Genomic DNA, 15320 nt, shown 5'->3' on the forward strand with positions numbered 1-15320 from the left:
ATACCGTGTTCCAAACATGTCCGCGTGTTCTTCAACCGGTGACAGGGCTTATGTTTTAAACAGCTAGCCTAGAGGAACACTCCATACCAGAGGGATTCCTGGCAAAACCATTGATAATACAACAGAGCAAATGTTATCTTGGTTCCTTTTCTTCTCTATGGGTAAAGCCATCTGCTGCTTGTTCACAAGGAACACGTACATTTAAGATATTCACGTTGTAAGACTTCTCATCAGCATGAATGAACCCCTTGTTTTCTTATGACATCATAATTATCCTGACTAAATAACAGGCACAACATAGTATAAGCCTTATAATAAGATAAGGGCATGTACCTGGTTATAACAAGTAATGAAGTGTTATACCTGTCAGCTTTAGACTGAGGGAGCACTTCTGATACAATGTTACCATTGAGTGTGTTTTTTATTTTACCTTTATTTAACTAGGCAAGTCAGTTAAGAACAAATTCTTATTTTCAATGACGGCCTGTTCAGGGGCAGAACGACAGATTTGTACCTTGTCATCCCGGGGATTTGAACTTGCAACCTTCCGGTTCCTAGTCCAACACTCTAACCACTAGGCTACCCTGCTATGGGAATGAGAGGACAACCAAATAATGTGTTCCCACAGCTACAAACGATGGCCCTCCCAATGCAGAGCAACAGTTCACAGCCCCAGTTAAATGATCCAACGAAAGCCAGATGTTTCCCTTGGAGGTGAACTCGTTCAGTGTGGCTCTTTCCTTCTTTCATAGCTCTAATCAGTTTGGGGGAAATGATCCAGTCTCGTCTGGCTGTCCAAAATAGGAAATTGGAATCAAGAACAGTGTAGGGTTTTGGAGTTTGATTAAGAAGTGAAAATGTCTGCGTTTTGTTAGTTATGGTGAACTAGATTATTTCCAACAATCTCTCTTGGTTAAAGATAATGCCGTTACTAAAGTTAGTTCATTCGGAAAGTATTCAGACCTCTACACTTTTTCCACATTTTGTTTTTGTCCCACATTAATCCACACACCCTATAAGGACAAAGCAAAAACAGTTTTTTAGAAATGTTTGCAAATAAGAAAATAACTGAAATATCACATTTACATAAGTACTCTTTATTGCGACAAATGATGGAAAACGTTTTTTAGAATACATTATGATCATTTTTAAGGTACGTAACGGCATCACGTAACTATAAAGCTCCACTCCACATTTAATTCTAAACGCTTACTGCTTGCGAAATACATTTTTCAACAAAAAATAAAATAATCATGTTTCTTTGCATGACAAGGATTGTTCTGATTTTCAAGAATGCATTAATCGCTTTGCCTTGCTTTTCTGGTTGGCTGGATGCAAATTTCACCATCCAATTATATGGCAAATATTAGTCAATTATTGCATTCTATTAAGGCTTTCGCAGGCTACCTGAGATATGAAACCGATAGGTGGGAGGGCAGACTGTCGCCAATTTATTGGGCCTAATGCGCAATTTACCTAAATGGAAACAGTTCAACCAATTTATTAATTCGACACTCGGTTTTTTGGCGAAAAAGTGTTTTTTAGGTGATATGTCATTAAGCCCAGCTAGTTCAAGATAGTTCAATGGAAACGTGCCTGTAGCATGCAATAGTCACATTTATTTTCTTGGCAAACTTTGTCGACAAAATAAAATAAAATCACCGGACAAGTTAATGGAAACATAGCTAGTGATGCTACTTGGTCAAGTGAGAAATCCTCATTCTTGGTATCTGAAGTTTTGAGTTTGAAGCTGTGGAACATGTGGGGCTAAGACCATGTGGCTGTGTGTTCCTCCCTACCATCTGGCACACAGGAAACACAGATGGGTTAGTGAGTTACTGCTCCAACCCCCTAGCTACATACCTCAGAAGAGGAGGCTAATCAGACTTCTCTCAAACATTCTACTGAACTAAAGTGAGTAGATGAGTGGGAGATCTTGAGTTTATTCAACATTCTCCTCTCCTACGTGAAGATACATAAATGAGTTCTGATTCAAATCCATATAGCCTTATTGTTCTGCTTTTTAATCCATCTAGAACTGAAGTCTAAATGTAAAGTGTCAGTTTCTCTGACTGACAGTGTAGCATTTTGGGTTATTACATAGATTCCAAAGGATTGGATCTGGGCAGTGAAGCCATAAGGTCAAGCTGGCAAAGTGTGCATTGGAATATCAGTCACCGCCGAGACAATTCCAAGACAATAAAAGATAGTGTCCCAATCTGATATCATAAAACATTACCCTGACAAGAGCTTGAAGATACAAAAACTGACAAAAACAGCAGGGTTTTAATTTCAAACGTTAATATATTTTTCTATTTCATAGTGAACATATGCATCCAATTTGACACCCTAGTCACCCTAACTTGCAACAACATCAGAGTACTTGAACAGGCTGATGTTTTTTAAGATGCTTCTCAAAATAAATATTTTCTTTATAAAATAATAAAACTTCAAATAAATATTCTTACCACTAAACAATGTTGAAAATAGAAAATAAAGATTTTCTTATAGGGTCACTGTACAATTTACAAGTAGAGTTGAAGGGATACGATGTGTCAATGTCCTCTTGTAAGGCAAACATCAAAAATGATTGATATACATTCCCATGAATGTACAACATTAAACATTGTATTACATAATATATATGGATCTATCATCAAGGTGCCTCTGGTTTGGCAGAATGCTTTTCACAGTTGAAATATTATATATACAAAAATAAAACATCTCTGAGGAGGTCATTTGCTAATTTACATACATTTGCGATTACTATTCACAAACAAGTTAGTCAGGAGAGTCTGTCCATAGCATATCAGTTGTATTAAATGTCAAAAGGGCTAACATTCTGGACTTTGATTAAAACAGTACAAAATCAGGGCACTTGGTGATCAAGCAGCCAGTATTAACAACCATAGCTGAAAACAAATGACACAAACCATATCAAACAGCTCAGCTTAGCCAATCCCCCAATCAACTTCTGACTACTGGGCCAAAACGTGATGAGGTGATCATTTCAGTCGCCCAAAGTTGTCAAACCCCCATCAATTCTCCACAACACCCAAGGTACTTTCCCTTTACGTTGGCTTACAGTCAACGCTCTTACAGTGGACAACGTTAGTGTTCTTACACCGGCACCCCGGTCGCTTGACGCGGTCGTAGCAGCTCTGGCACGCGGCGAGACACCCTTTAGTTGGGAGGTAGCACAGGAGACAGGGTAGGAACAGGGAAAGGAGGCCCATGGCCGACCAGCGCACGCAGCAGTGCGACTGGCTGCAGGAGAAGGGCTTGTCGGCGCATGTATCCTCGTCGTCACTGGAGCAGTGATAGAACAGGCCCTTGACACAGCACACGCAAGTCCCGTAGTCCACCGCGTTCTGCGCCGAGCACACACACCGCCGGCCGCACATCCAGCAGGAGGGCAGGGCACGCGGGCACATGCACTCCTGGCACTTGCACCGGCCACAGTCCTCACAGCGGTAGGCGTGTTTAACCAGCAGCCCCTCCCTAACGGCGTGGGCACCGCAACCGGGCACCGTGACCACCACCGCCCCTCCAGACATACTCGCCAGGGGCTTCAATTCCTCCTGTTTAAGCTCCACACTTATGGGCTGGGTCCTGATTATCTGTTCGCTAATCTCCGGGCTATTCAGGAGCCTCTGCACGGAAGACGTGCTGCCTGTACTGGTCCTCGGGCTGTTTCTGGAGCCCTCTGTGCTAGAAGAAAGAGATGGGGCATCCATAAGGGGGACTGTGGAGTGTGTGGGCTGGGGATGTTGTTGAAGTTGGGGGAGTAAGTTCCTCTGGTTGGGCCTGGGGTCCTGGGGCTCCAGTTGCTCGTTGGTCTCCAGGCCTAGGTCGTTCTTCTGCTGGGTGGGCAACGAGCCAGGGGGCCTAGGGACCACAATGGGTCCCACCGTTGGTCCCTCTGTGTACTCATTACTGCTCCCGGTGATCCTGATCTGGTCCAGCGAGAGCACAGGGGCCTGCTGGCCGGGGTTTACCCCAGGATCGGGCTGCCCTTCCTGGGCATGGTGAGGCCGGTGTAGCCTCCCGCTGTCACGCAGAGCACGCAGCAAGCCGGCCGACCCTCCGCCACCACTGCCATTTTGAGTACTGGTCTCCATCTTGGCTCTGAAGAAGGACCCCTCCGGCTGGCATTGAACACATCTGAAGTCCTGGAGAGAAAGACAGGCAAATATATATATGTGAGACGACAAGGTGACATTTGAGTAGAAACGACCCTATGTAAATCATAACTGATGATACAACTGTGTGGGCAAATACATACGATATGCAAATCTCAACTCTACACACAAACACACCACTGAAATTTGCATTGAAGAGATAAGGGTTTGGCAACATGGGTTGTCTCGCTACCGCCTGGAGTTGTTTTTCTTGACAAATATATCAACACCTTACATTAGGAATTACTATTCCAATGTAGAAGTGTAAGCATATGCCCAATTTCAATTCCAATCATATCCCCTAGCCCTAGGCACTTTCTGTTTGGTGTTAAAAGGTAACAACAACCAAATATATACCTAACAGTACCTCTAAGGCAACGTTTCACCATTTGTTTACCATTTCACATGACAGGAGAACAAAAAGAAAGATTTAACATAATGAAACAGTCAGTGGATTGATCATGTTTCTGTATGTTGGGAAATTGACAGTAGGCATGTTAGGCCATTCTGATTGGAGGATTTAGGTACATAACGACTATTTCCATTACATGAGATATAAACAGGGAATATAAAGAGCATGCAAGGAAGAGAACACGAGGCAATGCTGAGACAGGCCTAGTCTACAACTTCAACAAAAGTTGAGGCACTCAAACATGTCATCATGCACATACTGTGTAACAAAACTTGCATCCTCACATGTCCCATAACTAGAAGTTAGAGACTTTAGATATGTTGCCACCATTTCCAAATGAGTGAAAAACAAATGATTGCTAGTTTCGAGGGACTCATAGTTGAACATTTATATTCTATTTTTATTTCACTCTGGAGGCAATTATTAGCCTAATAAATCATGGTGTGCATGACGCGCGTGTTTGTTTGAGTGTGCGTGTGTGAGAGGCAGCGGATGAGCCCAACTATCATGACATTTGAGATGGGCATTTGATAGGCAAATGGACTGGCGAGTCAGAAGAGTAAAAATCCTAATTTCCTATTATGAAATAGCCCCACCCAAACATCAATACAAAAATATTGACTTTTATCATTCCACGTTTCTTCTATAATGTAAGAGAGCCCTCTATTTTTGTTGTTCTGAATATATAAAACAAAAACAATGTTAAACTGGGCTAAATCTGTGTTCATGTGTAGGCTACCGTTCACAGATTTGTATTTACTTAATCGATCTAGTCAAAATGTATTATCTACTGACAGGCTATCCATTTTTTAATAAGAGGGTGATGTCTAGAACATTAATCAGAAGGGGGGAAACTAAAACCCTACTTTTTAGAGCAAGGAGCTGTAGGCCTATTCAGATAAGAAAATGCTGGGATTGCAAGGGGAAGGTTGGAGAGGATGACGAAAGTCAATGCGGGTCGGCAGTTGGAACTCCCGAGTCCGAGAGCATGCACAATGCAGAATTGTTAAGGCTACTCTTATGTTACAACTTTTAAACATTGTAACGGCCATAGTTAGGCTACATTGTTGTTGAAATAGTACAAACTTGTTTTCACGAACTCACCGTGTTCGCACCACTTCAGCCCCGTTTGTTGTATTAAATTCCTAAATCTGAAAGTGTATTCCTACTTAAATTAATTGGTAAACCCATCCACACGATCCAGTGCAACGATAAAGTAGCTACAAACAATATTTCCAGATTCCAATTTTAAGAGGTCAAAAACATAGCCAGTGCGAGAGTACCCGAGGCGAAATACTGCCAAAAACGAATCAATCACTAAGGGCTTGCTGGCTCTCCACTTTTTTAGTAAATTAGAAAAGTGAAAATGCGCACTCGATACTTTTGAATCCGTTGAGTTTGCTGCACTCCGACGTAAGCTGGAGTTCGAAAAAAATACTCGCTGTAATTGTTGAATGTTTGGCTGCCTTACACGCCGAGGTGCTTTCAAGTTTTTCTCGTCTTGTTTTTTCCTCTTTCCGGAGAAGAGGTCGGGTTTATGCTGTAAATGGCGTCATATGGAAGTGAGGGAGGACAAAGCAGTTGCTGTTTCAGAGGATATCTTGTATCCGGTCCCAGCTCATTGGCTGTAGCTACAGGGCTCGCATTCACACCCTTGTGCTATCAAACTGTTCCCAACTGCAAAGGGACGGGCCACATTCCCAGTGACAAAACTTCAGGCATTGCAAAACGTTCTAACATAGCCTAGACTACGTTAATTGAAGGAATATCAGGTTTGCAGCTTGATAGGCAGCATTTGTTCAAATCGTGTGTAGTAGCACTGAATCCAGTTCTAAAAGTATACTTTCTTGCAAAACAATATACTATATTTTCCTGTTTCCAATGGTTATTGCAATTGAAACTATTTATAATAGAGAAGGTGTAGGGTAGGCTATTATCAATCTATTTTAATATGCTTATTACTGTGCTATTGTCAGAGGAGAGGACCATATAGGTTGTAAGAAAAGCCCCGGTTTTCACTTGGGCCATTTGCAGAAGTTGTAATTGGACAGCAATTTCAGATGAAGAATAGTAAAGCAAATGAGGAGGTGATTATGCATGTAGGGTGGAATTCCATGGTGTGAGTAGGCCATTTCTGAATGAGGCAACATGCAAGGGCATCATACATTTCCAAAGGCACTCTCTTGAACTCTCAAATGCCTTGTAAATGTTTCAGCTGTATCAAAGCATGTGAGATACAGGAAGCAAATCTACGTCAGAGAGGGAAAAGCATGGGAAGTGGCAGTCAGATCATGATGCAGTACTTGTTTCCCTACATTCTAGTTTGTTATGTTAATGATTTACTGGAATTAAGAACCTGGTACTGTACACAATGTTTGTGTTGATTGTACCTCTATGACTGTGTTTAGACCTTGTTTACCTCCATTTTTGGGTGTATTAAATTTACAACGGACATTCACTTTAGGCTGCATTTTATATTATCCACCTCAATTTGTGATTATGTGAAAAGTAGTGCCCTCTTGTGGAATTACAGATGAACAGGACACTACTTGTTTCTGCAGGAACACCCTTCAGATTATAATTTTCTTGTTCAACTACATTGAACCTGTACAGCGATTGATTCATTGATATGGATCGTCTGCAAATACTACCCTTCCCTCCTTCAATACAGACCATACACTATCATTCTGTCCTGACTCGTTTCCTTCCCTGCATACTTCATCCAATATTCAAAGCCAGTCCTCCCATCCCCCTCTCCCTAGCAGGGCCCATGTAAAGCTGGGATGTTCATACATAGTAGTTCAGGCCTCCGTAAAGAAATATCCCTTTAACCATTTGATTGACATAAAGTGTACCCTTAGCGACTTACAGGGAGTACAAGTTGGGTCCACCACAACTTGGTTTGCTTCACTGTTTGTGGTAAGAGTGGAACTTTAAAGGAATGGATGCCTAAACATGACAACAACATCACTTTTTTTTAATTATCATCAAAGAAAAAGAGGGAGATAGAGAGAAAGGGGGAACATGCATATACCTCTCTAGAGTGCAGTGAAAGAGAAAGGAGAGTGGTGAGGGGTCAAGGTAAGGTTTCTATAGTGATGAATGCCTCTTGTTAGCTGGGAGTGTTCCCAAAAAGAGACACTGCGACCTCCAGCTGAGGGGGAGCCATTGTTTAGGGCCTCCCTTTCAGCGGCAGAGGGGAAAAGGTAAGTGACAGCCCTATTGTCTGTCTGGAACTCCCGCTGCTCGATAGGTCCTAGATTCCTCTTGTCACATGTTGTCAATGCCAAGCCCCCCGGGCGAGAAGGGAGGAGGGGGAGTGGAGTGGCGAGGAGAGAGGGACATTCAGGAAGTTAACTTTTAAAAAGTCTGTCAATAACAACAATATCCTGTCTCTTACACCGACCCCCTACCCCTACACCCCCCTTCCAGGGGAATAACAAGGACTGTGCCCCCCCCAGCTCGCTTGGCTTCAGCTGTGTTTCCTGTCTTCACTGCTGTGTCCCATCCATCCCAAAATAACCCTAAAGCCATACTTTAAATCCTGCTTCCTGAACCATACAAGGAACAGCTGTCTCTCTCTCTCTCTCTCTCTCTCTCTCTCTCTCTCTCTCTCTCTCTCTCTCTCTCTCTAACTCTCTCTCACTCTCAACCCCCCCCCCCCCCTCTCTCAACCCCTTTCCCATCTCTACACAAAAGATGAAATGGGGATGCAACGGAAATGGTGCATGCAGAGTTTGGGGATTTCAGGCAAAAGATAAACATGACATGACTGGAGTTTGGCTTTACAAAGCCACCCCCCGCCAACATCTGAGACAATCTCCTCTATGCTTACACTGTATGGGGTTGAAATGAATGGGAGTTCGCTAATGGAACAAAATAGCATGTTTATCAATTAATTCCACAGCTATCTTGTCTGTCTTTATTTTCACTTTTACTTTACCTGTTCATTTACCTGCTTTAAGACACAGTTTGTTTAGTTTTTCTCATGATGTAAAAATAAGAGATAGAGAAACAAAGAGACATTACTATTATTAATGAGAAAAGCCTATCGAGCCCTGAGTAGAAGCAAGAAGTGGTATGTGGTGTGTGGTCTGTAATTAAAGCGCATCACATATTGATAACACAAGTGGGTTAGCCTTCTCGCTCCAACCACAACTGTTGACGCTAAAGACTGTTGGTCCAATTAAGATCGGGTTATGAACAGCCATTACACCAGGTTAGACTGAGAGTGCAGGAAGTATAGCCTCTTATATTAAATCCTGACTGATTTTGAACCAGCTACGGCATTCTCCCTCCCCACTGTCATAGTAACGGAGCCAGAAATTGAGTCACTGAAGAATGCCAGGTCTGGATTAATGAGAAAGTCCTGGCACTTGATTGGACTGGCGAGGTCAGTTACATAAGATTAGGACACAGTGTAATAAACCCCATATCTCAGGTCATATTGGTTGTGTGATTACTTCTGACAGCTACGTTTAGCTTTTAAGCTGTTCATTCCTTTTTTAGAACTGGTTTTGTTGTAAAATACATTTGCCACGATGCGTATTGTGCAGGAAAGTGTACTAGGCTAGGCTACATCAGGTTAAACTCAATGTCTATTTGTTAGGGCTACTTATACGTGTATTGTTCATATATGCCCGTCAGTTAGTTTATTTGACTTCCATCTAGGTTAGCTCAAATTAAGGGTCAACCTTTTTCACATTTGACCCTCAAAATTCCATAACAAATTCTCAAAATCCCTTTATCTCTGGGTCAGATGAGGTAGAGTATTCACAAGTCATGCACAGGTTAGAGTACTGACAATGAATGTCTTCACAGATGTCAGGCCCTTATTATACACTTTCTTGACCCATGAAACGGACCGCTGGTGTACATGAGAGGAGTACGTTTGCGGCTGCGTTTGCACACCAGACTGAATCTGGTGCATTGGTTGATGCTTAGGTAGGAGGGGGAGACTGGACCAACCACTAACCACTCATTGGGAATCAATGAGGTGATGTAAGGATTGGGGCTAACTAGAAGACACTCAGAGTGACACAAATTAGGAGCTTAGTTGCTTTTAACGGAGTGAAACATTTGTTGTTGCTCTATGGGTGGCATCATTGCTTGCAATGGTAGTATAAACTATCTATCCTCAAGCCTAAAGTATGATAGGTATTGACATTTTAGTTTCAGATCAGGGCCTCTACACTGTTTTTTATATTCACTTCTCTGGAAGAATAGTGAAATTGATACTTGGCAACCTTGTCCACACTCCAGAATCTAGGAATCCAGACCAACATAAATAACTATTCTAATTTCCTCAGCCTATTTATCTTAATAGAAGTCTTGCACATAAGAACACAACCAGAGCAACATGACAAAGTTTTAATGACAGTATAATGTACACTAAAGCAGGATAGGTATCACAAATTAACAGCCCAAACTATTACCCCGGAACATTGTGTAACAAATGGAGGCAAAATCCAGAAGGAAATATGTTTACAAGATACAAACGGATTATTCTCCAGCATTGCACACACCTGGGCTATATGAACTTGACTGTGTGCTTTTATTTATTAAAAAGTACCTCCCAAGTTGACAGAAATCACTCATTTCTTTTTTTCACTCAGAGTATACCATGCAAAAGCAATCATATCCATCACGTTAATAGATTTGGATCCTTAATAGCACAATGATTCCTGAGTGCGCCCATATCCATAAAACAAATAATAAATCAGTGTGTTTATTCATTAAATAAACATGCCTCATCTCCCTTTAAGTACCTAATTTAATGGTGTAATCATTACTTTGGAGAAAAGGTGACAGGCCAGTCTTCTAGAGACACAGTTTGGACTGTTTGGGTCTGTGGAATGCAAAAAGTCTCTCATAAAAATGGATTAAAGGAAAGAACTTGGTCTGCTGCAGCAACCCTCCACTGTGCCTCTGTGCCCATTCACTCTCTGTGCTCACTGTTAGACCGCTGTGTGTGTCTATGTTTTGGCTGATTTATGGGTACCTCCCTAAAGGCAGGAGCCAAAAAATGTCTCCCTGGGCACCCTCTGTTTATCCACTCTTTGTATCTGAAAGGGGAAAAGTGCAGCGGTACACAATTTCTTGGCAGTTGGGCATGGTTACAATGTGACTATGATCATATTGAAATAGTCAGAGAAAAAAAAAATGTGCTGAGGTAGAAGTGAAAAGTTGGCTCCACTGTTAGAAATAATACCTCCTTTTCGACTGCGAGGGTGTTTTTTGTCATTGCTGTTTCTTTTATATGAGTTGCTATTAGCTAAACTTGGACAACATGTTTATGGTAAGAATAGGACACCAGAATAGCAGTCAAAATCTCAATTTGTACATTGTGTTATAAAGTGTCCCCAATGACTAAATCTAACAATACATACCACACAGATCCTCTTTTCTGTTATAAATCCACCCACATATACTCTTTTTTTATGGCTAAAGTTGCATGTATTAATGATTTAGTTTAGTATTTACTGGAAATTAACTCTTTAGACACCATACAATAATCAAAAACATATTCACATAATTGGCCAATGTTTGGCTATTTGTAACATATACCGTTTCTGTTTTTACCTCACACGAAGCCAATTAGTTTGCCATTTTCATTTAGAACCACTCTTCTATTTGTTCCAATGGATGGCATTTGAATGAAATATTTTGTCTCATCATTCAATAAGGTGCTGCAATCCTGCACCAGGACCACAGAGATCATACTCTATGCATTTTAATTAACCACATTTCTGTCAAGTTTCTGGCACACAAGGCTGTCCAGGAAAGTCTCAACAGCACGAGACATTGTTCATAAGCATGCCATCGATGACATGATTGGGGAAAATTGGGGAAAACACTACCCACAGTGCTTCTACAGGACAATCACTAATTAGACATGTACACAAGTCTATAGAAAACAACGTTGCTAGAAGACTGACAGGTTCTTACTTTGGATGAAATCCCCAAGCAGTAGCCTCGTGTCACTCAACACCATTTTAGTTCAAGTGTAGGAATGTGTAATGTATTCTCTCTGATTTACTGGCTAGGCCTTAAGTCTTTGCTCTCCCACACAGTGTATGTGACCTTTAAAGCACATTTTTACTCCTGAACTTATTTATAACAAAGGGGTTGAATACTTACGGACTCAAGACATTACAGCTTTTCTTTTTCAAATAACTTGTAAACATTTCTAAAAACACAATTTCACTATGATGTTGTTGGGTATTGTGTGTATGCCAGTGAATAAACATCTCCATTTTAAATTCAGGCTGTAACGCAACAAAATGTGGAAAACGTTAAGGGGTGTGAATACTTTCTGAAGGCAAATCTGTCTCTAACAGTGCCAGGATTTGGTGCAGGGGAAATTGCTACTCATCTGCTGGTGACAACATGTACGTGTCAAGAAGGTATAATCACATGATGTGTAGATTTATCATAAGTGTGGCTCTTTTGTTGTCTGTTGTTTCCTGTTTGCACCAATGATGGGTAATTTGCGAATGAACGGCTCATTTTGAACAGATTTTTGGTGAACATCGGGATCACAATCGCATCCGTGAAAGAGTTGTTCATTTCGCTCCCTGATTTGCACACTGCTACTACTGCTTGTTGAGCTTCAAACAACGATTATCTGTCGATCATTTACACCAAAAATCATTCTCTGAAGATGGCGAATCCTCACTGCAGGAACAATAGGTTGGGAGGAGAGAGCCTCATTCTCGTCCACACACATTTCATTTTGTCAAGTAAAATGTATTTGAACTCAGATTTCAAGACCTGAAATAATGACTTTACATTAGAAATGTGATGTTTGACATGGTTTGTCATCCATTTTAAAGCAGTACTGAACGAAGAGCCGTTCGGGAGCCAAATGAACGTCTGATTTAGGTGAGGGGAGCCAAAAGATCCATCTCACTGAACAGGCAGAATGTCGATGTGGTTTTTCTAATTTGGGCAAATGGCAAATCCTCCGTCCTCTCCCCCGTCCTTTCTCCTCTGTGACCCGGAAATCGATAAGTGGGTGGTTTCGTGGTCGAGGATTGTGTCAATTTAGTTAGTAGGCAGTCCTCTCCTCCTCGATAGCCTCCTTTTGGTGAGGAAGCACAAGTGTATCCTACCTTAGAAGAGTTTTGATATCTGCCACAACCCATTTGAATCAGCTGTTGTGTTGTCGGAGGAGAAAATAATGCACACATTTAAAAACAATATGGTACTTATCCCTTTATCTATAAAATGTCTATAAAATGTCATTTCATTTGTTTTTATTACTTTACACATTTATTTTGTGATCCACCCCTGTAAATGTAATTTGCCTGAGGACGCGTGAGTGGAGAAGGAGCTTCTCATTTCTTACAAGTGCATTTTTGTTCACATTCACTCTCCTCACCACCTCTCCTCAATTACCATTGACCTTTTTCAAATTGAGCCGAGTGAGGACAGAGGACGCAGGAGTTGATCAAATTTAACTCTGAAAAGGCTGATAACTAGTATGCACAGGAAGTGGGATGACACTGTTTTCTGTCCTCCATATTTTTTATTCTTTACAATGTGATTTGTCCAAATTTGTTGCTGGTTGATGTTATGAAATCCGTAGTGATTGAATTGAACTCTTTGGGGTCCTTCTGAAAGTAACGGTAAGACGTGTGGGAGTTGAGGCACTGTTCAGTGCTGTTTTCCTTGATTTAAATGTCACCTTATGTGTTTGTGTTGTAAAGACAGGGTTATAGACAGGGTATTTTGATGAACCCTTCTCCTATTCTCAGAAGTACCTGCATATTTATTTGTGAGGCAAAAAAGTTGCCCAAAAGTAAGATGTACAGATGTTGGATCTCTTAACTTAATCATTTTTTTGTTCAAATGATGCTCGTGTGTCTGTAAATGAGCAGTTCTTGTTCAGTCCATACGGGGGCAGTTGAGTAATTGGGATCAGGGCTTGCTATAAAAATAATCTCTCTCACTCGCTCAAAAGCTAGGCCTAGGTCCTATTACTTGAAATGTGCAAAAATGTATCTGAAATGCAGCTACACACATCCATAACCATTGTTTTATATGGGGTGGCAGGTAGCCTAGTGGTTAGAGCAATGGACTAGTAACCGAAAGGTTGCATTGGCTTGGCAGGAGAAAACAATCCTGCCTGACAGGTTTGGAGGTAAGACATTTGAACATTATCCGATGAAAAGCGTTGGAAAGGCAGCTAGCTGTGTTCTGTTAAATCTAGGCTTGCTAGCCAGTCACATTATTTGTGCATTCTGTTGAAGAGTCTGTTTTGCTAGCTAGCTGCATGCTAGCTAACGTTAGCAAAATGTATCTTGCCACATTCCCTTTCCCTAATGTGTTGCACGCCTATTGTGTTGCTAAGTTATTCTACTCTTACTGTAAACAACTTGACCAAGCCTAAGAATATGCAAAACTATTAAAGGTAGTTGTAGTTTCAGCACCTTGAACCGTCACTGAAATTGAATCAGCGAGGTTAATTTCTCCCCCTTGGCTCTGCTTGTTCCAGGTAAAGGACATCCCACCCTGACATCTTACGGATGTAAATAACTTGTTTTGAACCTCCCAACCACCAGGATATTCACTGTCTTTTTGTATTTTATTGTGTGTGTGTGTGTGTGTGTGTGTATGTACTCCCCTTCAAATGAGTGGATTCGGCTATTTCAGCCACATCTGTTGCTGACAGCTGTATAACATCGAGCACACAGCCATGCAATGTCAATAGATAAACATTGGCAGTAGAATGGCCTTAAGGAGGAGTGACTTTCATCGTGGCACTGTCATAGGATGTCACCTTTCCAACAAGTCAGTTCGTCAAATTTCTGCCCTGCTAGAGCTGCCCCTGTCAACTGTAAGTGCTGTTATTGTGAGGCAGCAATGTTCCAACATCTAGCGGAAAGCCTTCCCAGAAGAGTGGAGGCTGTTATACCAGCAAACGGGGGACCAACTCCATATTAATGTATCATGTAGTGTGTATACACACACACACACACACACACACACACACACACACACACACACACACACACACACACACACACACACACACACACACACACACACACACACACACACACACACACACACACACACACACACACACACACACAGTTGAAGTCAGAAGTTTACATGCACTTAGGTTGGTGTCATTAAAACTCATTTTCAACCACCACAAATTTTGTGTTAATTAACAAACTGTAGTTTTGGCAAGTCGGTTAGGACTTCTACTTTGTGCATGACACAAGTCATTTTTCCAACAATTGTTTACAGACAGATTATTTCACTTACAATTCACTGTATCACAATTCCAGTGGGTCAGAAGTTTACATACACTAAGTTGACTGTGCCTTTAAACACCTTGGAGAATTCTAGGAAATTATGTCATGGCTTTAGAAGCTTCTGATAGGCTAATTGACATAATTTGAGTCAATTGGGGGTGTACCTGTGGATATATTTCAAGGTCTACCTTCAAAGTCATTGCCTCTTTGCTTGACATCATGGGAAAATCAAAAGAAATCAGCCAATACCTCAGAAATAAAATTTTAGACCTCCACAAGTCTGGTTTATCCTTGGGAGCAATTTCCAAACACCTGAAGGTACCATATTCATCTGTACAAACAATAGTATGCAAGTATAAACACCAAGGGACCACTCAGCCGTCATGCACTCGTAGTTATCAAGCTTATGAATGCTGGGGTTAATCTCCTTGATGGACCTCACTTGGGAATGACTTTTGT

The 15320-nt window shown here is 41.4% G+C and overlaps 1 protein-coding gene across 1 annotated transcript; it reads right to left on the minus strand.

Annotated features, from left to right (window-relative positions):
- Positions 1–1076: 1076 nt before the first annotated feature.
- LOC135542589 (protein sprouty homolog 2-like) lies at positions 1077–6181 on the minus strand. The gene is made up of 2 exons (XM_064969683.1): positions 5698–6181; positions 1077–4172 (listed from the first exon to the last, which is right to left on the minus strand). Exon 2 carries the CDS (start codon positions 4119–4121, stop codon positions 3072–3074), a length of 1050 nt encoding a protein of 349 aa, XP_064825755.1. The 5' UTR covers positions 4122–4172; positions 5698–6181; the 3' UTR covers positions 1077–3071.
- Between the last annotated feature and the right edge of the window lie 9139 nt (positions 6182–15320).

The sequence above is a fragment of the Oncorhynchus masou genome, chromosome 6 (genome assembly GCF_036934945.1).
Source record: "Oncorhynchus masou masou isolate Uvic2021 chromosome 6, UVic_Omas_1.1, whole genome shotgun sequence".
Lineage (NCBI taxonomy): Eukaryota > Metazoa > Chordata > Actinopteri > Salmoniformes > Salmonidae > Oncorhynchus > Oncorhynchus masou.